Source organism: Seriola aureovittata, chromosome 21 (assembly GCF_021018895.1).
Source record: "Seriola aureovittata isolate HTS-2021-v1 ecotype China chromosome 21, ASM2101889v1, whole genome shotgun sequence".
NCBI lineage: Eukaryota > Metazoa > Chordata > Actinopteri > Carangiformes > Carangidae > Seriola > Seriola aureovittata.
In genome coordinates, this window is record NC_079384.1 from 2,569,377 (window position 1) to 2,594,638 (window position 25,262).

The 25,262-nt window shown below is 45.0% G+C and overlaps 1 protein-coding gene across 1 annotated transcript; it reads left to right on the forward strand.

Annotated features, from left to right (window-relative positions):
* Nucleotides 1-11,674: 11,674 nt before the first annotated feature.
* On the forward strand, nt 11,675-24,977 carry hs3st3l (heparan sulfate (glucosamine) 3-O-sulfotransferase 3-like). The gene is made up of 3 exons (XM_056366292.1): nt 11,675-12,417; nt 23,428-23,657; nt 24,081-24,977. Exons 1-3 carry the CDS (start codon nt 11,933-11,935, stop codon nt 24,467-24,469), a joined length of 1,104 nt encoding a protein of 367 aa, XP_056222267.1. The 5' UTR covers nt 11,675-11,932; the 3' UTR covers nt 24,470-24,977.
* The last annotated feature ends 285 nt before the right edge of the window (nt 24,978-25,262 follow it).

Genomic DNA, 25,262 nt, shown 5'->3' on the forward strand with positions numbered 1-25,262 from the left:
AGCAACCTGACAGCCAACAGTGTGGACAGAGATGTGTTATGCTAGTTGTGGCTAATGTAGCAAAGAGGAGAGGGCAACAGAGGTCTGGTGACTTCACTTCTTTCTAACTTGATGCCCCCACATTTTTCATTTTCCGCCTGGAGACAAAAAACAACATAGACTACTTTAATTAATCAATCAATTAATCTGGATAATAGGAAAAGTCGAATTTCATGATTTCGGTTCCAGATCATCTTCCATCTTGTCTGTAGTTCTGTTTGTGAGTCTGTTCATTGTGTTCACACACACAAGTGAGCAGTGTGTGTCCATTAGATGGGGGCAGCATATGTTACAGCTCAGTCGACTTCTGTCTCAGTGGGAATACACTCCCTATAGACACACACACACACACACACACACACACACACACACACACACACACACACACACACAGCAAAACTGTCCTTCATGCTTAACCTCTTTAAAACACAGGATTATTTTTACTGTATAATGAGGAGTCGTTGGGTGTCGAGAGCAAAACAGAAAAACCCTTGAATGAGTATCAGTCTGTTCTTTATTGTAATTAAAAGAGGCTAAAATTAAAATTCTTCATCACATCAAGTCAGAAATGTTGATTTTAATTGTTACACTGAATAAAAACATCAATTACAAAGTAAAACCACATTCATTTTTGTGTCAACCTGTGAATTTGCGGCTCTGACCAATAGGAAGCCATCGGAGTCTGTGTGTACAAAGTGGAAAATAAGCTTTTATATCTTAAACTTTTATTTTCCTTCCTCTCTTCAAGTATAAACTGCTCCACAGCAGAGGAAACAAACAGGAGTCAGTGGTCCATTGACAGCCAAGCTAACAAGATTAGCAAAGTAGTAACTTCATTAGCTTAGAGAGCTTTTTTAGTCTTTTCAATAAAACTCTTTATCGAATGAATCGAGTCTCAAGGTTTAAGGATTTCAGGAGGTTGCCTTTGAAGACTGATTGCGTCACAACTGTGTTGGGTTTTAACTGGACCCAAATCCAGACAAACACAAAAACTGGAAGGTGGAGTGAAATGACTTTACTGATGATCAACCACATCAACCAAAATTTCTGAAAGTCCAAACAAAGGAGGAAAAACTGAAAGTAAGGCACAGGAACGAAAAAAACCAGGAAATCCAAAAACACAAGGAGCACGGGAGTAAAGGACGAACTGACGAAGACGAAGGGGAGCACAGAGACTAAACAGACACAGGGGAGGAGAGGGTAACTGAACACATTAGGGCGTGGCAGATAATCAACAAGACAGGAAGTAAAATAACCACGAGACACACAAGGGAAGTAATACAAAATAAAACAGGAAATTAAACAAATGTCCAAACAAACACAAAGTCCATGTCAAACCATGACAGACATGTCCTTCTTTTCCTGCACAACGGAGACTCCAACAGGTGAATCCTTTGTGGCCCAACCTATCCCAAGATGCATTGCACAGGTGATGAATATAATATGTCAACACCAACAGTGAGCCTGAGGATTTCAGTTCAACAGCTTAACAACAACAGTTAAAACCAAAGGGCCTTAAAACCTTATCTATTAACCTTAACCTTAAGTTATGTATTGTCAAGGTTGCTAGGTGACAAAAGCCACGCTTTGTGACGCAACATTAAGGGTGGGTACAGCTGGGACACATCTACACACAGAGGTGGGGGGGAAAAAAACAGAGACAGGAAGTAAAAACCAACAACAGATGCACAAGGGAGGCATTTTAAAATAAAACAAGAATCCAAAGATGCAGATCGTGACACTGATGGACAGCATTCCTCCTGCGAGTAGATGCTGTGCCACTTCCTGTCGAGACCAGGACTTAAAACGGTTTTTAAGAAAAAGGAAAGTCAATCAGAGCGAGAGAGAGAGAGAGAGAGAGAGAGAGAGAGCGAAGAGAGCGAGAGCGAGAGAGAGCATATTTGGGTTGAAATGTGGACGTGGGGGTGACATTGAATGGACTATTGAGTATTGACTAACGCCTGGAGCTGTTACAACATCAGAGCGTCAGAACAAAGAGCTGAGAGACAAAATGATTCAGATGAGGTAATTTTATTTATTTATTTATCTATTTTCAAAAATCCTGTTTCAGCCTGAAAAGAAATTAATCATCCAACATCCTGACATGAGTGGATTTCACAGTGACTCCAAATATTCCCCTCATCAGACCCGGTAGGAGGAACCCCCGGTGTCTGGGTTTGATTGGAACACATTAGGGGTGTAATCCTGTTTGAGATTAGAGGTCAAAGGGTGTGTGTGGGTGGGGTGGGGGGGGGCTAATCTAGTGTTAGGATATGCAGAGGGAACACTATAGTTCAGCCATGCATGATGAATCTTGATTAAACATAACCCACTTCTGTGATCTAACATGTAAATATGGGCTAATATTCAGTTCTATAAAAACACAGTCAGATGGAAAACTATCGGGTCACTGGAGGAAAATAAATGAATGAGTAAGAAGAGAAATCAGACAGTTAAATCACTTTATATCCAAAACAATATCCTTTTCTTTTTTTTTTTATTGTAATCAAATAAAAGCAGACAGCCTTGAGAAATCCATGAGGGCTGTTTCAGGGTTACCACTCTTTTCTATAGATCATTTTCAGTGATGATGTCGCTCATACGACAAACAGGAATCACACAATACACCAATATGTTCCTATGTGTGGAAGTCTGATTTAAAATAAGTGCAGTCTATACTTTGCTATTTAATCATCTCTCAAATGTTTAATTAATTAAGACTGAATAATAATTAGAATAAATTAGAATTAAAATTATGACAAATTGATCACAAGAACTTTGTCACAGCAAGTGCTAAGTAAATAAAACTTAATTAATTTATGACCTGACTCACTTTTTCCTTATAAATTATATTAACCTGCTGCCTGAACATCAATAACTAAATAGTAACTTACACTTTTCCCTCCTGACAAATCTAGACTGAACTTTAGCTAAACGTAGATTCACAGTTGAATTAGCTCAGATTATTTACTGCCGCAGTTTATCAGACTTTAGCCCCTTTACTATTAACAGGAAGTGACGTCACTAACGAGGTTAACCACACCCACTGTGAGCTACCGCTTCAACATCTCATGTTATATTACGGTCTGTTTTACCTGAAAATTGGGTTTGAACTGACGCTAACAAAGATGCTAGCAAAGTGAAAAAGTTCCGTTAGCTGGTGTTTGGCTAACGTACAGTTGGGCCCCATCCATCGTTTTGACTCCATTTCACATTTCTTATTATCCAACTCACATATGAAACCTTTGCTCCGTCACAGTTTAATCATAAACCTTTAGCTACAGGCTAAACAAGCTAGCAAGCAACTGAAGCACACATGCTAACCCATTAGTAAACATTTTAAAGTTCATCTATAAACCTCATAAAAACAGTGACTCACGTACATTTAAAGGATAATGTCGCTAATAAACTAACCCACCATTTGAACGTCAACATCATCCTGATCATAACTTTGCCCAAAAATAAGAGAATGTTGAAATAATTTTCCAGGACATTTTATCTTTTTCTCTCACTTTCCTTGTGTTTTTCATGACTGGAAAACAGTTTTCCAGGTTTTCCAGGACGAGTGGGAAACCTGTGTTTAGGGTTAATGTTGCAGAGTGAGAAAACCAAACTGCAGCTCCACTGATCAGGAGTCAGGAACGTCTCTGAACCTTAAAATGAGCTGGTGAACGTCACAAACGCTTTGAAGAGAGGTGGTTCTCTCCATGACAGCAGGTTTGATGAAAGGTGAAACAGGAAGCTGGATGGGATTACTCCCATATTGCTCTACTCTCTCCCTCTCTGTCTTTAATCCCCTTGCAGAGATATCCCTGCACAAACCCCGGATAACAGATTTATCTGGGATAACGTCCATGTCGTTACACAGCCCCCCCCCCTCTCAGAGACCAAGGGGAGCAATAATCCGTCTCCTTTTACAATGGGGATGTTAAACAATGCTAGCAGATGTGTCTGGAAGCCTGTGGAAATGAGGACAGGCTTTCCAGCAGGTAGTCTTAATCTCTTTCTCCTGATCTGTCCCCCTCGCTCTCCTACGCACTCACGCACTTTATCTCTCTCTGCCTCTGAGCGCCAGGACATTCACTTCTTGTGTCTGCTGCTTATTTACTCCTGCGAGGGTCCGCGTTAACGTCATCATCATCATTAGGCATACACAAGGCTCTGGTGCAGACGTCCACGTACCCGCTGATTTGTCACGTCCACACGGTCACCACGCTACGAAGGCACAGATTAAGCATGAGCTGGAGAACGTTTGAAATTCGAAAAGTTTCGAAAATGTAAAAGTTCGAAGAGGGGCTGTGGGAGGAGACCCGCCGCTACTCTCACCTCTACAGCTCCTCTTCTTCTTGCATGGATTTTGCCATTTTGATTTAATTTGTAATGCACACGCACAGAATACATGAACAATGATCTACAGTGTACGTATGGATCGGACGCCGAACGCCACAGTTGTCCGTGCACATGTGCCGGCAAGCCAGTACAACTCAGTGAGGTCGGGTGCCATCGGCTGCATGTGTGAGCATTCATGCATGTGGGTACGATTACTCTTGCCTGAGAGTAATATTAGATTTTAACAGCAGAAAACTGTAGAGAAGAAAACCATCACGCTGCTGGTTCTCCTAAAGGCCGAATCAATAAGGAGTGTGAGGTGTTCATGCTCCGGCTGACTGCAGACAGGTCAATACCAACACTCAGTCCCGGGGAGAGGCGCTCTGCAGTTACACTTCATTATTATACCGTTCAGATCCACCGAGCGGTGCAGCACCTGCGGGCTCGTCACCCGCTGTGTGAGCTGTGAATGTCGTCCATCCTTCCTCGTAAAAAAGCCTTCATCCCTTCAACTGTGTTAATCCTGTAACTTAAAGAGCTCAGCTGATTAGCCCAACTCTGCTGCGCTGTGGAGATGCAGCCGCACTGATAGTGGTGTTGGCACCAGCAGGAAAGCATTAGGGCAGATTAGGGTCAGCCTAGCACGCCCTTTAAACCCCGCTAACTCTTCTTGAGCTCTGGATGAGACACGACAAACCACAACCTCTGAGCAAGGCACTGGAAAAATCAAGGTGCAGTGAGGTAAACAGGTTAAAGGCCTCAGTAAGCTTTAAACAAACCGGGTCATACAGACTGTCGACCAGCCACGTCTAAAGGATTGTGTTTACACCGGAGTTTCTCCAAGAACTCTCCAACAGGTGGATCCTTCACAGTCCAACCTATCCCAAGATCCATCACGTGCCGCTAAAGAAAATAATATGGAGGCAAACAACACTGACAGAGAGCCCGAGGATTACACTGTTAAATGCTCAACTGTTCAACTACAATCACGTCCTCGTTGTTTCTTCCACCAACCAGTCGAGTTACATGAAACACAGTCACAATCTCCTCTAATGGACAGAAGAGTTTCTGCAGAACGTTACGATGTCACAGTGAAGTTGACCTTTGACCTGTTGGATATGAAACCTCATCACTTCATTTTCATCCTTATAGACATTTTAGTTAAGTTGTGTCATAATTAGTGAATGACTTTGAGAGCTATGGCCAAAAACGTGTTTTGTGAGGTCACAGTGACCTTTGACCTTTGACCACTCAGTTCGTCCTTCAGTTGAAGTGAATGTTTGTGCCACATTTGAAGAAGTTACCTCACCTGGACATCTGAAGTAACTCCTTTCACTTTACATGAAAATCTGACAACAGAACTGTGACAGAGTTATTGACTGTCATAAATAAATATAAGTAAGGATGACGGAGAAAAACAACCAGCTGATGTCTGATCCTTCATGGAAAAGTGAAACTAATCTCGTTTTCATCCCATATTCTCAGTGAGAAGTGAATGATAATTTACTGCAGGTCTGTAAAGCTCACACCTAAAACCTGATCACAGTCCAACACTTCAGCAGATCAGCAGGACCTGGATTTTACAAGCAAACAACCTCAGTGCAGCTTCGACCTGGAGAGGTCAAAGAGGCAGCTTGATCATTAAAACCAGGAGCCTGTACACATGAAAAGGTGTGAGTGCGCTCGCTCTCTCTCTCTCACACACACACACACACACACACACACACACACACACACACACACACACACACACACACACACACACACACACACACACACACACACACACACACACACACACACACACACACACACACTTCATCAGGGCACTGTGTGGTGTCTTGGCCAGTGTGTGGATCAATGACAGGTGGAGGAGGTGCAGGGGGAGCAGGAGGTGCAGGCCTCTGATCTGGGTGTGGCTCTGGCAGGACTCAGTGACCCTGCAGGAGCAGGAGATCAAGGGAAGTGTGGACTGTAAAAGGCCACTACTACATCATGTATTAACACCTGAGACTAAGGTGAAGTTACACCAATAAAACTGAGACCTTGTCAGTAAAGAGAGAGAGAGTTAGCATTAGCACAACCACTAACGCTGTCAGCCGCTGTCAGTTACAAGCTAACAAACAACACAAACAAATGAAAGATGCTAACTACGCTAACGTCTGCGCCTGATCCAGGTTTCTCAATCAGCAGGTAAGAGCAGATGAGCTTCAGACCCAGTTTTCATGTGTGTTAATATGAATCACAGCAGAGGTTAAGAGAGTTTAAAACATAACCAGAGGCACTTTAATAGCACAGAAGCTGCGGCGGTGAAACTGTTCACAAAACAATGTCAAGTTATGTAACTCAAATTAATGGAAAAAGCTGAATTAATGAGTGGAGCAACATAACGAATGCAGGTGCAATTAAGCAATCAACCTCCCATCATGCTCTGCGGCAGGTATGAGAATGACTTAATTTGTATCAAGATGGCGAGAGGGGAAACATTTCTGTCCATGAAACCATGAGAATATAAAACAAGAGAGAGATATATGTGTGAAAAAGTGAAAAACAGGATTTAACAGGATAGTTTAGATCATGAGAGGACGCTTGTGATTCTTTCATATGAAAAGAAAATGTAAATAACATGTTGGTGCAGGCTGGCGGCCACCTGTCAGCTGTCACCGGATCACACACTGAGACTGTCAGACTGACAAACACAAAAAACCATCTCACAACAGCAGTGAGGAACAGCCTTCTCCAACCACCTGATTCAAATCCAGATCTGCACAATTCTGGGTTTTTTAATCCATATATTAAATATTTTCCACCTGTTAGTCCTGCGATCATTTTTCTAATTTTTATTTTTTGCAGTTTATGGAAGAAAACAAGTCCTGACATTGATCTAGTATGCTTTTAACCCCACGTGTGTGTGTGTGTGTGTGTGCACGTGCATCACACTGATGATCTCACTCATCACATGACCTCATAGTTTCCCAGAAAGCAGAGACGCTGGTCGTCAGTCAGAGTCAGAGCTGTCAGGTACTAAGAACCCAAATACAGACTCTGTGGAACAGGGTTGGTTCAGTTCAACGATTTATTTAAGAACAAAGGGAAAAAAAACACCAAAAACTATAAACCAATGAAAACACCAGGGAAATTCACAGGAGGAGAGCAGGTACAAGACACAGGTGTAACACATTAGGGTGCACATTATATCGCAACTGGCTTATTGAGCCTGCTGCCTTACACATGCGTAACTGTGTGTATACATGTATGTGCAGTATATGCCTGATAGTATGCAAGTATGTGGAAGAGCTTAGTACCAGTATATTTGTGTGAAGTATTCAGTTTTGTCTAAGCAGCTTCTCAGAGAATTGACACACATTGATATTGTGGATAATAGCAAACAGAGAAACAAATTAATTGAGCACAGAATAGATTTTACTTTGCTCAGGTTACAGTATTATTTGCTAAAAAAAAAAAAAAAATCTTCAAAATATAATTTGTGTGTTTGTGAAATGAATTTGTCTGTGAACAAAAAGTCCCACTGTGACTCAGGAATAACTTCATACTTTTACAGTAATTACTATAAATGTTTGCTCAGAATATAAACTACAATCATGGTTTCCCTTTGACTGATATTTAGTTTGTGTTTGTCTGTTTTACACTCAGGCCAGTGAACGTGTCACTCTTCACATGAAGCATCAAGAAATTAACATTTTCTCGCACAACGAGAAAGTAAATTCAAAGCCTCCGACTCTGTCGGACTCACCTCCGGTACCGGGCAGTAGATTTCTTCGTGCAGACCGGATATAAAGCCTGGGGGAAGTTTCCGTATTTAAAGCAAAGTTGGCGCCTTTCGGCCAAATGCCCGTATGTGCGCAGACCATTAAAGCAGACAGATGTGCGCACCTCTGGTTTTTCCCTCCACTCCCCGTTTCCTGTTCGTCCGATTTCCGAAACTGTCACAGGTACGAAATGTTTCTACGTTTGTTTGTTCCCCACTTTACTTTTCTTCTTCTGCTGTTATTCACATTATTCTGGAGAAAGACTCGGCCGGGTCTGGGCCCAGAGATCCGGCTGAAATGCGGTCCGACCGGTTTTCCGAGTCCAACAACCCACAACCAGACCGGAAGTAGCCGCCATTAGACCTACTGCTCTGACGCGGGGCCTGAACGGCGTTTGTTAATTTCGTGATATTTTCCACACGTCACTTAATTGCAGGATATTTAATATAATTACAGTAAATCATCTGTTGGCCTCATATTCAGTTCAGAGTCATGAAGACATTTACTTGGTCTTGTTGTGGACCAATGTCTGCTCAGTTAGAGCAGCACATATTATTATGGTCTGGATTTAAATGTAGATGTATCATCTCAACATTAAATCTGTTCCTGTACTACATTCATTCCCCACCTGTGTCATGTAAATTCAAAATAGTCACATCAGACAATCTTTGCCTCTTTTAATGTGACAGTAGTGAAAATGAGTCTTTGTCAGAATCTGTTGTGGAGCCGTTATTAAAGGACTCATGTTGACATGGCGACGTCAGCACTGACACCTGACCCGACGTTACTGGTCGCTAATATTTGTAATAATCTGTCACACCTAACTGCGCCACTTCAGAGTAGGTCGTATCAAACTGGACTGATAGAAATAAAAACATCCTGACATTTGTCTTTAGTGGCCGATCTGTTTTTAAAGGTCTCAGTTCACAAAGGGAAAAAAATAAAACACATTTTCTCTCGGTGGATGTGTGTGGTTCAGGGCCTCCAGGGAAAATGTGTTTTGTTGTGATTTGGCGGACTGAGCCTTTAAGAGCAGCACAGAAACCACTTCAGCACGGCCTGCGGTGCAGAGAGCCGTTACTGCAGGTCCTTACGCCTGAAATGGATGGTGAGGTCAGCGCTTCATTAGTTTGTGACTGTGATTGGCTCGCAGGTATAAGGCTCTGCCCGGTGACTTATGGCTGTAATTTAGCCCTGATTACTTACACCATTACTTTAACTCTAATTAGACTGTCAGTCAGAGGGGGGGGGGGGGGCAGCAACCTGACTGTGAGGCTGATGACAAATATGTTGGTTTCTACAGATCACACTGTGTTAAAGCAGAGGAACAGGTAAAGTCACAAAACATGATCAGAATAACAGGAAGTGACTCATATTTAAAAAATAAACCTATTGATTTCTTGATTGTGATGCTGCAGTGTATTAATCAGCCTGCTGTGGCCCCCTGTGTGGGATAATGAATCACCGCCTGGGCTGCGGCCCTGACCCCGAGGTCACGCTTTTATAGACGACCACTTCATCACACAACGATCTGCCCGGCGACCGCAGACAAAAAAAAAAACAAAAAAAAAACACAACCTCCTCCGATGACCTCGCCTCGTGATGCGTGGAAGGAGGTCGGAGAATAAAATAACCAGGAAATAAAAAGAAGAAAGAGACGTCGACTTATAGCCGTTCATCGGTTTATAATGTCTTTGTGGAGATGTGGTTCCACCTCATAAAGGTCTGACATGGAGGGAAGAGACTCTTCAGTCTGAGTCACTGGGTTTAACACATTTATCAGTTTTTTTTATTTGTTGTTTTTTCTTCAGCACTGACATCGAATGTTTTTCTTCTTTCAGTTTTTAAAATGTGACGCTCAGCGATGACGTCCATTATTAGTAACAACTTCACTCTCAACAATCAACATCATTTTTTCTAAGATCAAACAGATATTTTTCAGATTTCACATCTTTGTTTATGGATGTAAAAAAATTTTTTTTTTAATTATAACTAATATATCTAAAATAACAAAACATACAAAAATAAAAATGTGTGGTGTGTTTTCGTGCTGCAGCTCCACAGAGTTTTTGCTGACGTGTATTCAAACATAAAAAGTCTTTTCTACACGCTTCAGTCAGGACGCAGGTGTTTGGTAGAAGTTGTTACGTCACTTAAATGTGACTCATTAATGACTCACCTGATTTAATTATTAGGCTACAACAAGTAACTAATGTAATAATTACAATAGAATGACATCATCATCAGACTCTGCTTCACTGGAATAAAACTGCTTATGAAAAATCTTTTGTGGCTTATTCTGCCACTGATTTCCTGGACTCACCTGGACAGGTGTGGTTCCTGACAGCGATGACATCATCACTTGGTGAACAGACCTACAGAGGCGGCAACAAACTGGTGAGTTTGATTTCACTACTGTACTGAACAGCTGAGAGGAGCGAGGGTTAAAGAGCTGATCACAAATGACGTTTTATTCTGATCACGTGATCTGAATTCTCCTGCTTCAAATGAATCAGTCTGATGGGAACTGATCAATAAATTGAAGTTAATGAGATAGAAACGCTGAGCTTTATTGACAGAGAGGCTGTTAGAGATGCATGTTTATTAGTTCATCTCCTTTTCATTCAGTCTAAGAGGAAACTAGTCTGTCGTCACACACCTGTCCTGTAATACCTGCAGGTGAAACAGCAGCAGATCTCAGGTCAGTGAACCGAGTCTCTGCTGTAGAGACATGCGGATCTCTTCACACTCACAGGACAATGCAGCGGTTTTATGGCGGGGTCACATCTGCTGCGGGATAATGGCAGGGGTAAGCCAAATGGAACATGAAGGATGTGTGTGTGTGTGGGCGTGCGCTCGTGCACGTGTGGTTGGAAGAGGGGGGGGACTAATGAGTCTCCTATGAGCTATTATCCGTACCTTAGCTCCGCACTCTGCAATAATAAAAGCTGCAAAGCTCCCTAACACAATACAATAGACAACAACACAACAACACACAACACAACAACACACAATACACACTTCACAACAACAAAATACACAATACACAAAACACTAAACACAACACAACACAACAACACAATAACACTCCTCTGATGCAGCTGATGAAACTTCCAGTGCTCCTACCTCACCTGTAACAGGTGACGTGTTTGAGGGCCAGGTGGACTCGCTCAGGTGGACTCTGCGTGTTTGTGAATGGTTCCCGGGCTGTTACTCACACGGTCCTCTGGGGTCAGGATATCTACAGCCCTCCCTCTGTCTGACCCCTGAGCCAATTATGCGTCAGAGCGCAGAGTGACCCGCTCACACCCGGACCTGTTCGTGTTCTGGTGGATCTGTGTGTTCACCGGTTCTTTAGATGAAAGTGTGTGTGAGAGAGTGTTAATCACAGAGACCGTGTTATTGCATGTGGACCTTTTGTTTCATGGCAGAAAGTTGAGGGGGTGGAGGGAGGGTGGGGGTGGGGGTGGGGGGGGTGGGGGGGGTTGAGCCGTGCTGTAATCCCGTGGAGTGAAGAGGATATTAGAGCTGTATTTGTCTCCAGGGTGGGTGAGGAGGTGGACGCAAATCCTGGGTGTTACACACGAACTAGTTCCTCTGGTTGATCAGAGACTGACTGGTTGGCTGGTTCCGGCGGCCCGACGCGCTCCTGGCGCGCAGCATGAAGGGGGAGGAGAGAGCACACTGACAGAGACTCCGCTGAGTTCACAGTGTGTTCACGGCGGTGGAGTATGACGGGCCGAGAGCTGAACTTGTGGTAGAATGGCACCGTATCTCACATGGATCTCTGAGGGATGGCAGCTTTCCACCACCACCACCACCACCTCCTCCACCCGAGCGCGGACCTGCGGCGGCTCTTCCACCGGCTCACCATCGCCTCCTCTCTGAGCATCCTCTGCTTCTCCCTGGTCTACCTCCTCACTGGATGCTGCGAGTCCGAGCTGACAGAGACCTCTGAGCTCAAGACCCCCACGCGTGAATTCCTCGTGTCGTGGTCGGGATGGCCGCACGGGAGAAACGGAACCAGCGCAGCCCAGGAGGGACTCAGCGCTGCTGCTGGCGAGGGCGCGCTAAGCGGCCACCCCGGGCTGGAGGCGAACAGCTCGGGAAAGGAGTGGACGGCCACCCGGCGGTTACCCCAGGCTCTGATCATAGGGGTTAAAAAGGGAGGCACCAGGGCTCTGCTGGAGTTCCTGCGGCTCCACCCGGACATCCGAGCCCTGGGGTCCGAGCCGCACTTCTTCGACCGGCATTACGCACGGGGACTGGACTGGTACAGGTACGCACGCATTACGCAGCGAATCCACCTGACACTGAGTGTTCAGAGTGTTCTGCTCTTTAATTATTTTTTTTCTCTTTAATAATCGGATTAATTTTTAATTAAGAGGAAATGTGTTTTATTCTGGATGAAACAAATGTTTTTTAGTGTCTGAATAAGAAGCACATAGTTATGGACTCTCCTTATCATTTAAATCATGGACTTAGATTTGAGTCCTGCTTCCTGTCTGAATCCTGTGCACTGGGAGGTTTTTATGTGACTGCAGCAGCCAATTAGAAACCTCCAGCCTCCAGTAGGAGAAATGAATCTCTTTGTGTTGTTTGCATACCCAGACATATCCACAGCTATTCCGCTGAGGTTTAGGTGACAGTCAAAGAGACTCTGCCATCTGGCTCTGCCAATCTGTGCATGTGTGTGCCTGCAGTGCTGTGTGTGTGTGTGTGTGTGTGTGTGTGTGTGTGTGTGTGTGTGTGTGTGTGTGTGTGTGTGTGTGTGTGTGTGTGTGTGTGTGTGTGTGTGTGTGTACAGTAGGGACATGGAGAGAGAGCGGGGCCTTGCAGGATGAGTCCTCACAGAGCGGCAGAGTAATCATCTCTGGAGCCGCAGACAGATGTTACTGTTGTCATGTGGCTCTGGTCTCAGCCTGTTCCATGAAAACTTGGAAATACTCAGAACACATGCACACATGAGCGAGGTCCAGAGGAGCCGGTCTCTCACATGATTCAACGAGCTGAGAGCAATTAGTGAAGACGAGGTAACGGTAGGATCCACTGCAGACCCAGAGTCCAGATCTCTGGGCCTCAGTCTGCTGTGTGGACTGGGGATAGACAGGGGATATATATGAAAGGGAATGGGGGGAGTCTGACCCCCCCCCCCCCCATTAAGATATGATTTGTCCCATATTCATATCTGGAAGAATCTTGTGCTACGATTTCAGACACCCCTAAAGTGGACCGTACCATTTAAAACCTTGACATTAGCTGAACACAAACTCTAGGTAAATGTAAGTAGCAGTAGCTAACTATGTAGCTTGTTTAATACACTTTATTTTCTTACCGTCAGTGTTTCTCAATAAGATTGTGTCAAGTATTTACTGATGAACAGTAATGTTAGCGTTTTTCTAACTTAACCTTAAGTTACGGTTGAGCTAACTAGTGTTAGCTAGTTTCTAACTTTAGCCTTAAGTTACAGTTTAGCTAACTAATGTCAGATAGTTTCTAACTTAGCTAGCTGATAGCACGCACTTTCGTTTCCAGTTTTAGCTTGTCATAAATCATCTAATGTTAGCAAACACTGGTTCTCAGTCATGAGCAGTGAGACAATGGAAGATTAGTTGTTGTAGAGACACGTTTTCACATCAATATGGAATTTATTATTTTATCTTAATGGTCTTTTATATGGCTGTGGTGGTTTAGTTAGTCTTTTACCAACAGCGGGGCTCAGCCCTGTAATGGTGAATGTCACTGACTGACTGACTGAGTGATCATATTTCCACCAGTTATCATCCAAATGCCACATGAGAGTAAATGTTGTTCTTTCTACTCCATTACATTTATTTGACAACTTTACTTAAACAAACGAGATACTGTGAGGACTGTAACGCCTCAGTTCACTGAAGCATGTGCCTGCGATGTTCTGGGTTTCCTTTCACCTTGGAGAAAAATTTGATGCCCCCTGATTGTCATTGTATAATTTGCACTGTGCCTATAGACTCAGAAACTGCTCCAGATATGACAGATTAAACATGCATCCAAATCTGGACTGTGCTGTTAACCAGCTTACACTTTATTACTGGGGCTCAGTGGTGGCGTGGGCTCAGCTCTGGAGCTTGTTTGGCAAGTCAGCAGCAGTTTAACCTATGACAGAGATAAAGGATGAATCTCTGCTTCCTGGATGGTGTTTATATGTTGACACACCATCATGTCAGAGCTGTAGGATGCAGCAAGCCTCTGTTTCCTGTCCTGTGTGTGTGTGACACCAGGTGATGTGACTGTGACACCAGATTGCCACGTCTTCCCCCCCCCTCAGGCCAGATGGGGCTCGCTGCGTGTCGAGCCACTTGACATCGCTGTCAGCTCTGTCAATTGACCTCTGGCTCCAGGTCACTTTACGCTGGGAGTTAATGATGTGTTCACACCACTTCATAACAAACAGCACAGACACACACACACACACACACACACACACACACACACACAGCTCACACACACTGACACAGGAGACGTCTTTGTTCTGGTTCCTTCGCTGAAAAATACAAAGAAGTTCAAATGTTTTCAGAATATTTTCTTACAACTTTACAGCAGAAATCAACATGTTTACAGCCTGGTACAAAAACAAACTAATTTCCTCCTTCATGACACCTGTTTATATAACTCACCTGTTTAAAAGGACTAAAGTTATGGAGAATTGAGGGCGTGGCCTCTTTGAGTGTCAGGTGGGTGAGCGTATGCGCCAAAGTCTCAGCTCCACACACGCTCCTCCTCTTTGACCATTTTTGAATTAGCTGGGAGTCAGGAGCGGAGTCAGGCACTGCCAAGGTGGCGACGGTGGGGCAGCTCACTCTGAGCTTCAGAAACATGTGGGTGATGTCATAAATATAATAATGATGCCGTTCACTTTAGTTTTATCTAACCTGTTTCAAACCTCAGATTTCCAGCCTGTGGTCACATTCTCTTATTTCAGATATTTGTTTAGTAAGTGTCAATATCGCTGATTTGAATTATGACCAAAGTCAGAAAATCCAACCCAGGTTTTTTAATAAAGCAGAATTATTTTGTGTTTCCTGATCACACAGTAAACTGAGGGTCAGCTGTGGTGTTTACTGACATCACGTTTCTCTATAGAACGAGATGTGGTTCGTCTTCCTCCGACCGGCTCCTCGTCTCTCCGGGAGCGAAATAACATTCAGCTTCACCGGGCCAATTGAGATCAGAGCCACTGACAAAGATCCTCTAATAGTGTTTGGAGCGGAGATTGGATCTGGAGGAGCGCTGCCGTGAGCCTGAGATGGGCTGGAAGTTTCCTCCTCCGTGCTGTCTGGGATCGATAGATCTATCTCCTCGCTCTGACCTTGGGTTACCTCCAGCATTAGAGCAGTTAGCGTTGGTCAGCTCGGCTTCTGTTACAATTAGCAGGAAGCTTTATCCTACATTGGCATACCCCCCCCCCCCCCTGCACACTGGAGTCATGTTGCACACAGCTTCCTCTCTCTCTGCGAAAGCTCTGGAGGAATCCATTAAAATTACTCAGCTGGAAATTCACATCTCACTCCTGATGGCCTCTCGCAGAGAGACGGATGACAGGTGGATGTGAAATACACAGGAGGGATAAATTAGAGAGTAGGAGATAAGACTGTGGGTGAGCTCGGGGTTAAAGGGTGAAGTCAGTGTTACCACAACCTCACACATCTCTGTTGACCTTTGCTTCAACCCGGGCGACTGACATCAGAGCTGGGCCTGTGTGTGTGTGTGTGTGTGTGTGTGTGTGTGTGTGTGTGTGTGTGTGTGTGTGTGTGTGTGTGTGTGTGTGTGTGTGTGTGTGTGTAAATGCTGACTTCACCAGCTTCTGTCACAGTCTGGAGACTGCTCGTCCTCCAGACAGGGAGGCTGGTTGTATTTTGCTCTTGAGGTGCAGTGAGATTTATCGATATATTATCGACTCTGAGTTTCCAGCACAGCTTCAACCTGAGAGGCTGCACCGTCAGTGTTTTCTGCTGCTGTTCATTTCCAAGAAATCACATTTTTTAAAAACAGCAGTGAACACGACACGAGACGAGACCTGAGGCCTGAACTACGAAACCAGTTCAACATATCCGGGATAACTGTCTGTTTGTCCGTGCAGTTAACCCTGAGTTTACCTGTCCAGGTACGAGCCCGATCGTACTTTATTCTTTAGTCTGATGATGAACAAACTGTTATGAACATGTGATGCAGATAAAATAATGTGAGACTGTTTCTTCTGCAGAGAGGAGAGGAAGGACGGAGAGGTAGTTGATGTCTGATGAGTCAGTCTGACTGAGATATTCATTTATAATCGTGGAGAAATTGAACATTGTTGGTTTAGTTTTTATTTCCAGTTCTGCTCCGAGTCTCTTCATATTGTTCTTGAGCTGCAGTGATGAAGACGAGAGTGAAATCATCATCACTGTCAGGAATCCTGTCGATTGATTAAAGAATCTGAATTCGGTTCAATTGAAGCTCTAATAGTTATTATATACAGGCTGACGAGAGCCAATCAGGAGCGACCGTGGGTGTCTACGTCATCGTTTCCAAAGGTCCAGTGTGGACACCAGGAGTAAATGAAAACACAGGGTGTTTGTCGACTAATTCAAGTTTTCTGTTTATTCATTTATTCTGTTGAGTCTCGAGCTGCTGTCGTCTGATGCGCAGGCTGAACTTCCTGAACCTGTATGTTGGATGATTTCATGAGGCCTCATTGATTTAATTTACAGACAAGGCTCCTCTCAGGACACAATGAGGGACGTCATGACTCCGTCTCTTCAGAGTCATCTGCTGCGACTGATTTGCAATTCATATTGAACTCGTTACGGGAGGCTTTTAAATTCATACCCACACATCGACGGCTTTGTCCTGCCGTGACACAGCACATGGTGCTACTTGTGTTTTTGTGTCGGTACAATGGAAAATAATTGCCATGCAAATCACAGAAGAATAGCTGCCAAAACATTGGATGTTCAGCAGGATTCGGTGGGCGGGAGTTAGCCACAAACACGAAGGGCGGATTTCTGATGAATCAGATTTATTGACCTGCAGGACGGAAAGTAAGAGGTGTCAAATATTTGATATTTTTTAATTTATATATTTTATAATTTAGCATTTTTGCGTGTTTTTCCGCTGTGAGACAACATGCTAAAGACTGAAACAATTAAAGCTTTAAGAACAGATTTGATTTGGCCGCGAGGTTTTGTTTGCTGTGTGTGGAGCTGGGGTTCAGGTGCGCTCCGTCCAGCCCCAGTACTGTACTGGAAGTGATCACCATGAGGCCCAGATGGGTGGGGCGATCTGGCCCCTCATTAAGGCCCTCCCCTGGGGCCTGGAGAGCAAAGGCGGGGGGTCTGGGGACCCTCTATGATGGATGTCTCCTGGAAGTGGACGGGGCACAGCCGCAAATGCACAAATCTCATATTTGACTCACAAATAAACAGTCAGGTGTGAATAATGAACACAGTCAGTAATCTGCGCTGTGATTGGCTGCTGTTTCCTCCTCGGATCAAACATCACAGAACACACACACACACACACACACACACTCATCACATGACACAACATGCTCCTGATGGGGCTCCAGAGGATCCTGGCTCTCCCAGGATCCACCTGCCCCTCTCGGCCTCAGCTGAGGCCCAGAGTCTCTGCTCCGACATTCATACTAACACCATCACACCGCACTCTCTCATCCCAACACCCATCATCCCTCCTGTTCCCGCTGTACTCCATCCACATCCGCCTACGTGTAGTTAGCCTAAGCCCCCACAGGATCAATAGCCAGTGGCCTTGGCTGGCCCGAGGTGATTCACCAGGGAGCGGCTGAGATATTGGGAATTGGACGACAAAAGAGAGGTCCCTCAAAGGCAAGCAGAGGCTTATTATAAGCTGCTGGATAATCCCTGTGTTCATCATCCTGGATGTTTGATCTCACACTCAGTGGTAAATGAGCAGTGTAAGGATGTTACTGAAACAGGCTTTTTAAACTGCCAATTAATTCAGCCATCTTTTCTTTTTTGGAGGGATTTCCTCTCGAACACATGGTGCCGCCTGCCAGGCGCTTCTCTTCACATTCAGCCGTGAGCTGGTGGAAGTCACTTTACTGTAAGATGTGTGACTCCAGACCACGTGGCATCAGCTGGAGCCCTGGACGCTTCCCATCAAACAAACAGTAACTGAGTAAACAGTGTAAAGTTCACCAGTCTGGATACATCTTATTTTATTTATTTATCTGTTTATTTGATAGGGACAATGAATGTTATTCAGTTTTAATCCATAAACCTGAAGCTACTAAATCTATAAAACAACTTAAAATAAATAATGAATATTGATCTGTTAAACAAACTGTTCCTTTTTATATTTTTCTTTATGTCAGTTTATTAATTCACGACCTTGGCATCATAAACTTTTTTAAAAGCTTTTTTCCATGCATAAAATGCGGGTCTAGTGAAGCTAACATAATGCTAACTAGGCTACATGCACCAAATCATACAGGAAAATATTAGAAGCCGATGAGTCCGTTTCAACCACAGACTGTAAATAAAGATGGCAAGACTCTGTGACGTCACCCACAGGTTTCTGAAGCTCAGAGTGAGCTGCTCCACCGTCGCCATCTTGGCAGTGCCTGACTCCGCCCACTAACTCCCAGCTAATCCAATGGTCAAAGAGGTGGGGCGTGTGTGGAGCTGAGACATCTAGTGGTAGACTCTAGTGGTCGTTAGAGGAACTGCAGCTTCTGGTTCTTCAGTGTTGGTACCTCATGTTTCAGCCCTGGAGGTTGATGGCTGGTTTCAACACTTTACATAGTGTGAGGCTAAAATTGACAGTATATAGAGATAGGTATCATCACTTTCAATATCACTACCTTGACTTCAATACTGATTCTTAACGATACTTTCTTCAACACCAATTTTATCAATTTTATCAAATCCATCTTAAGAAAAACAAAATTACAGCACACATTTTCGTTTTAATAACTAAACTAAATTGACTTTAGTTTTATTTTTAAGCTTGGTCTCTAACAAACAGCCAATCAGCAGCATTATTAGATATTGGTCCAAGCATGCTGCGTGCTGATTGGCTCACTGACACTGATTAGATTTACTCATTTCCTCCTTAGATATCGAATAACAAGACATTTTACGATCCTTGAGATTATCAAACCAATTCAGTTGATCCATAAAAGTATTGTATACTATATATATATATATATATATATATATATATATATATATATACACATATATCTTACTAACTTTATTGTATGAATTCATGGAGCAGAATTCCTCTGCTTCTTCTTCGGCTCACGACTGAGTCAACATTATGAGTGAAACGTTGCGTAACTCAAACAGCAGCCTTCCTTTATCCGGGCTGAAGTCACAGACGTGTCCCCGGGATCACAAAGTGTTCTCGGCCAAAACCAGGATAAAGGCTGATTTAGTTGTTAGAAAAACTAACAGCTATTTTGTTTGTCAATTAGTGCGTCTGTGCAAAGATGCATCTTTGCACAGGAGCTCTTCTTTTGATGGGGCTCTCAGGGGCCAGTAATTAGCTCTTTGTGCTGCGCTAATGCTACGAGGCTCCGGGCCAACAGCAGATTGCTAATGGAGGCACGTTTGTGTCCACTCCCATCATTCCTTCATCAGTCACCCACCCCCTTCATTTAAAACACACACACACACACACACACACACACACACACACACACACACTCACACACACACACACACACACTCAGTCTTTAAAGGGTGTAATAAAATCCACACCCATCCTTTATGTCTTCAGAGTGTTTGTGTATATGGAGTGTGTGTGTGTGTGTTAGTGTTTGTGTTAGTGTGTGTGTGTGTGTGTGTGTGTGTGTGTGTGTGTGTGTGTGTGTGTGTGTGTGTGTGTGTGTGTGTGTGAGTGTGTTAGACTGTGAGAGACAGCCCACTGAGAGAGACCAGAAGCATGATAGCAATTGCTTGACTAATGAGTGAATAATGAGTGTATGTTTTTGTTTTGCAGTGTGTGTGTGTGTGTGTGTGTGTGTGTGTGTGTGTGTGTGTGTGTGTGTGTGTGTAACAGATTGAGCAGCTGATCAGGATATTGGAGTTAAAAGGTAAATCTTCAGGCTCAGTTGTGGTGAGCGCTGCCAATTAGATCAATGTGTGTGTGTGTGTGTGTGTGTGTGTGTGTGTGTGTGTGTGTGTATCATAAAAGTGGGGGCCATTTTTTTTGGGGGGGTGTATGTATTGACAGGAGGTCATGTTTCAGGCTCATCTGAAACCTGAGCTGATACCAGACAGTCAGAGCATCTCGTCCTCATTGTGTCTCCTCCTCTCTCCTCCTCTCTCCTCTCTCCTCCTCTCTCCTCCTCTCTCCTCCTCTGTCCTCCTCCTCTCTCCTCCTCTCTCCTCCTCTGTCCTCCTCCTCTCTCCTCCTCTCTCCTCCTCTGTCCTCCTCTCTCCTCCTCTCTCCTCCTCTCTCCTCCTCTCCTCCTCTCTCCTCCTCTCTCCTCCTCTGTCCTCCTCTCTCCTCCTCTGTCCTCCTCTCTCCTCCTCTCCTCCTCTCTCCTCCTCTCTCCTCCTCTCTCCTCCTCTCTCCTCCTCTGTCCTCCTCTCTCCTCCTCTCTCCTCCTCTCTCCTCCTCTCCTCCTCTCTCCTCCTCTCTCCTCTCCTCCTCTCTCCTCCTCTCTCCTCCTCCTCTCTCCTCCTCTCTCCTCCTCTCTCCTCCTCTCTCCTCCTCTGTCCTCCTCCTCTGTCCTCCTCTCTCCTCCTCTCTCCTCCTCTCCTCCTCTCTCCTCCTCTGTCCTCCTCCTCTGTCCTCCTCCTCTCTCCTCCTCTCTCCTCGTCTGTCCTCCTCCTCTCTCCTCCTCTGTCCTCCTCTCTCCTCGTCTGTCCTCCTCCTCTCTCCTCCTCTGTCCTCCTCCTCTCCTCCTCTCTCCTCCTCCTCTCTCCTCCTCTCTCCTCCTCCTCTCTCCTCCTCTCCTCCTCTGTCCTCCTCTCTCCTCCTCCTCTCTCCTCTCTCCTCCTCCTCTCCTCTCTCCTCCTCCTCTCTCCTCCTCCTCTCTCCTCCTCTCCTCCTCTGTCCTCCTCTCTCCTCCTCCTCTCTCCTCTCTCCTCCTCCTCTCCTCTGTCCTCCTCCTCTCTCCTCCTCCTCTCTCCTCTCTCTCCTCCTCTCCTCCTCCTCTCTCCTCCTCTGTCCTCCTCCTCTCTCTCCTCCTCCTCTCCTCTGTCCTCCTCCTCTCTCCTCCTCCTCTCTCCTCTCTCCTCCTCTCTCCTCCTCTCTCCTCCTCTGTCCTCCTCCTCTCTCCTCCTCTCTCCTCCTCTGTCCTCCTTTCTCCTCCTCCTCTCTCCTCCTCTCTCCTCCTCTCTCCTCCTCCTCTGTCCTCCTCCTCTCCTCCTCTGTCCTCCTTTCTCCTCCTCCTCTCTCCTCCTCCTCTCTCCTCCTCCTCCTCTCTCCTCCTCCTCTGTCCTCCTCCTCTCTCCTCCTCTCTCCTCCTCTCTCCTCCTCTCTCCTCCTCTGTCCTCCTCTCTCCTCCTCTCTCCTCCTCTCTCCTCTCTCTGTCTTTCTTTGATTAACATCTCATTTAGAAAATCCTCCGGAACATTTTTATCGACTCTGTTTTGTCACACGTCCGTAAAACGGGAGACAACATAAAAACAAGGTCACCTCGGAGCTCGCTCAGTTTTCTCCTGATGAGACAAGAACAAACTGAAAAAGTAAAAACGAATTTTCTCATTTTTTATAACTTCATGTTACTAATGGATCAAATGACTGTTTACAATGTGAAAGCGATGTAGAGGATTATCTCCAGCCTGTGCAGCCTGTATTCAGAAATATACTGTTCATGATTTAAAGTTGATTATATACAGGTTTCTGCTCCGGGTCTCTAAGCTCCATTTAAACAAGATGAGATGCTGATTCAGAGCTGAGGCTCCCTGCTGCTGAGGCTGTGTGTGTGTGCAGTCAGTCAGTCAGGTGTGTGGCAGGTGTGTTGGCAGATGTCCCCGAGTCTCCAGATGGTCCTGTGGGGCCTCCTGAGTCATTTATCTCTAAACGAGTCCCATCTGCTGAGCTTCTGCTGCGGAGGTGGAGGTGAACAGAACGAGACGCTTTCAAGGAAACGCTCCTGTGTTTATGTAGCGCTGCTGTCACCTGACTGTCTGTCACCTGACTGTCACCTGACTGTCACCTGTCACTGGAGGTCGACTGTACGAACACTCACTGATCAGACTCTCAGAGTGGTGTGTGTCAAAGTAACCTGAGAGTGTGTGTGTGTGTGTGTGTGTGTGTGTGTGTGTGTGTATAGCAAATACCTGTGTCATTAAATTCTTAATTTCCCTCTGAATTCCCCTTTAGTCAGTTGCAAAGTTTTGAAGCTAAGCTAATAGCTAATGATTTAACATTTAATTTCAAATACATTCAAATACAAACAATAATTTCATTCAAATACTTTTATGATCGATACCACTTAGTTTGAATACAGACAAAAGCCATGAAACAGTTAGCTTAGCATAGAGACTAGAGGCAGGGGTAAACAGCTAGTCTAGCTTAGCACAAAAACTGGAAGCAGGGGGAAACAACTAGCCTAGCTTAGCATAGAGACTAGAGGCAGGGGTAAACAGCTAGCCTAGTTTAGCATAAAGATTGGAAGCAGGGGTAAACAACTAGCTTAGCTTAGCATAGAGACTAGAGGCAGGAGTAAACAGCTAGCCTAGCTTAGCATAAAGATTGGAAGCAGAGGTAAACAACTGGCCTGGCTCTGTCCTAAGGTAAAGACATTGGTCTAGCTGCACTTCTGAAGGTCACATAATGGATGGAAAAACAATGTTGTATATGTATTTGTTTTCCGAATCTATGCTAAGCTAAGCTAACCCTCTCCCGGCTCCAACTTTATATTTCCCAGACAGATAGAGAGTAGTTTCAATCTTCTTCTCAAACACTCGTTAAAAAGCAACGTGATGAGTGTATTTTTTTTATTTAGGTAAATAATTAATTTCTCTATATTCCACTTTGTTATTTAGCTTCTTCACTAGGTCCTTAATAAAATAAAGTTCCTGATCATAAAATAAAGTTCAGCGGTTCTGTTTGTACAGATTACATTAATGATAAATGTCAAACAGATGTAGAAATGTGATTGTTTTTACTCGTCCTCTTATAATCTGCCTGTTACATCACAGTTTAATGCTGCCTGCATCATATCAGCATCATACTATTGAAAATGTATATGATGTCATCTGTAGCGGCGGACAGTAACCAGCCAGTAATGTGTTTACTGACGTGAGTGTTTTTCCTACAATTCTAGGAGTATGATGCCCAAAGCCCTGGACGGTCAGATCGTTATGGAGAAGACGCCTCGTTACTTTGTTACCGTGGAAACGCCGGAACGGGTCCACTCCATGTCGCAGGACGTGAAGCTGATCGTGGTCGTCCGTGACCCCGTGACCCGAGCCATATCGGACTACACACAGATCATCTCCAAGACCCCCAACATCCCCCCATTCGAGAGCCTCGTCTTCAAGAACCACAGCACAGGTACGACGTGACTCTGGGGTCAAGGTGTTTTGAGGGAAAATCGTCTTTTCCCGGGTTCAGATAAAAACCGCTTTCTGAGGAAACGTCACTTTCGTGGTTATTTCTCCCTGTTACACAAACAGGAGCTGCAGCTGGTGAATTCAGTTTATTTTTAATGCTGCCAATAAATGAGTCTCAGGTTGTAGACCAACAGATAACTGACTGACTCGGCTGTAACATCATGTTTTGTGTTTACAGCCCACAAACTGTGGCGTGATTGTCCCACAATTCATAGGGAGACAAAGAATAATAAAAACAACAGGAGTCAGGGTCAGGCGTCCGGACTGGACCGATAACAGTTTTAATGTAAAAGATGGATGAGGGTCTGAGATCACAGTGACAACAGCAGTGATGGTTTCCTGGTTCCTGTCTTCCTGTCTCCAGGTCAGATCGACTCTCTGTGGAGCCCACTGTGGATCGGCTTGTACGCCCAGCACCTGGAGCGCTGGCTCACCTGGTTCCCCAGGACTCAGATCCACCTGGTCAGCGGCGAGAGGCTCATCTCCGACCCGGCCGGAGAACTGGGCAGAGTCCAGGATTTCCTGGGTCTCCAGAGGATCGTCACGGACAAACACTTCTACTTCAACAAAACGAAAGGCTTCCCCTGCCTGAAGAAGCCGGAGGGCAGCAGTAAACCTCACTGCCTGGGGAAGACGAAGGGGAGGACGCACGCCTCCATCGACCCGGAGGTGATGCAGAGACTGAGGGATTTCTACAAGCCTCACAACCAGCGCTTCTATCAGATGGTGGGTCAGGACTTCGGCTGGCAGTGACCCTGCCTCGTGTAGCATCTTCCATCCGACTGACACAGATGCAAAGACTCGGAGAACAACAGGTCCAGAGCAGCTGATCTGCCTCGGACCTGCAGAGCTGCATCTCAGAGACTCGATGAAAACAACCCAGTGTCAATACTTCACCTCCACCAATCAATTATCTTGTTCACGTGTCAGTTTTATTATCATAGATGTTCAGTAAAGGAGGCGACTGCACCGACGGTTTGTGGTTTGTAACGAGGGCGTCCTCTCTCCAGGTGGTCCAATAAGGCACCCATCTTAAGACTGTGGTTGCTATTGGTTACCGCTGTATAAAGTCGATCGGTGAAATGCACAGTGTAACTCGTAGTGTCTCTGGTCTGCGGTTCAATCCTGTAGTTGGTAGGATGATGCATTTTCACACTCCTGTGTTTCCAGAACTTTCTTTTTCTACCTGTTTGTTTTTCACTCTCACCGGTTAATAATTTAAAGGCAATCAGTGCACACATCGTTAGTATCAAGTATTGTTCCCGAAAAAAGGGTGAGGGAGGGGTGGGGGTGGGAGGGGTGGGGTGAGTCTTTAATGTGTCGGAGCAGCAGAGGGGTGAGAGAGAATCTTTATATGAGCTCAGATTTGACTGAGTGGTTTTTGTATTACTGAATAATGAATGTGGATAAATGGATGTAGGGGGAACTGGTGTGGACACCCGCCTCCTCGCCTGAAGGCGCCACCGGAGGACAACTCGGACCCAGAGCGGGTCGACCTCTCCGGACGTGATGTGTTACTGTGACGGTCTGTTAACAGGGTGGTCTG

Bases quoted from the DNA above. Each gene is read 5' to 3' on its own strand.
- hs3st3l (XM_056366292.1), top strand. From the start codon at position 11,933: ATGGCAGCTTTCCACCACCACCACCACCACCTCCTCCACCCGAGCGCG. The intron at 12,418-23,427 runs GTACGCACGCAT...CTACAATTCTAG, and splicing joins CGGGGACTGGACTGGTACAG to GAGTATGATGCCCAAAGCCC. The intron at 23,658-24,080 runs GTACGACGTGAC...TCCTGTCTCCAG, and splicing joins CTTCAAGAACCACAGCACAG to GTCAGATCGACTCTCTGTGG.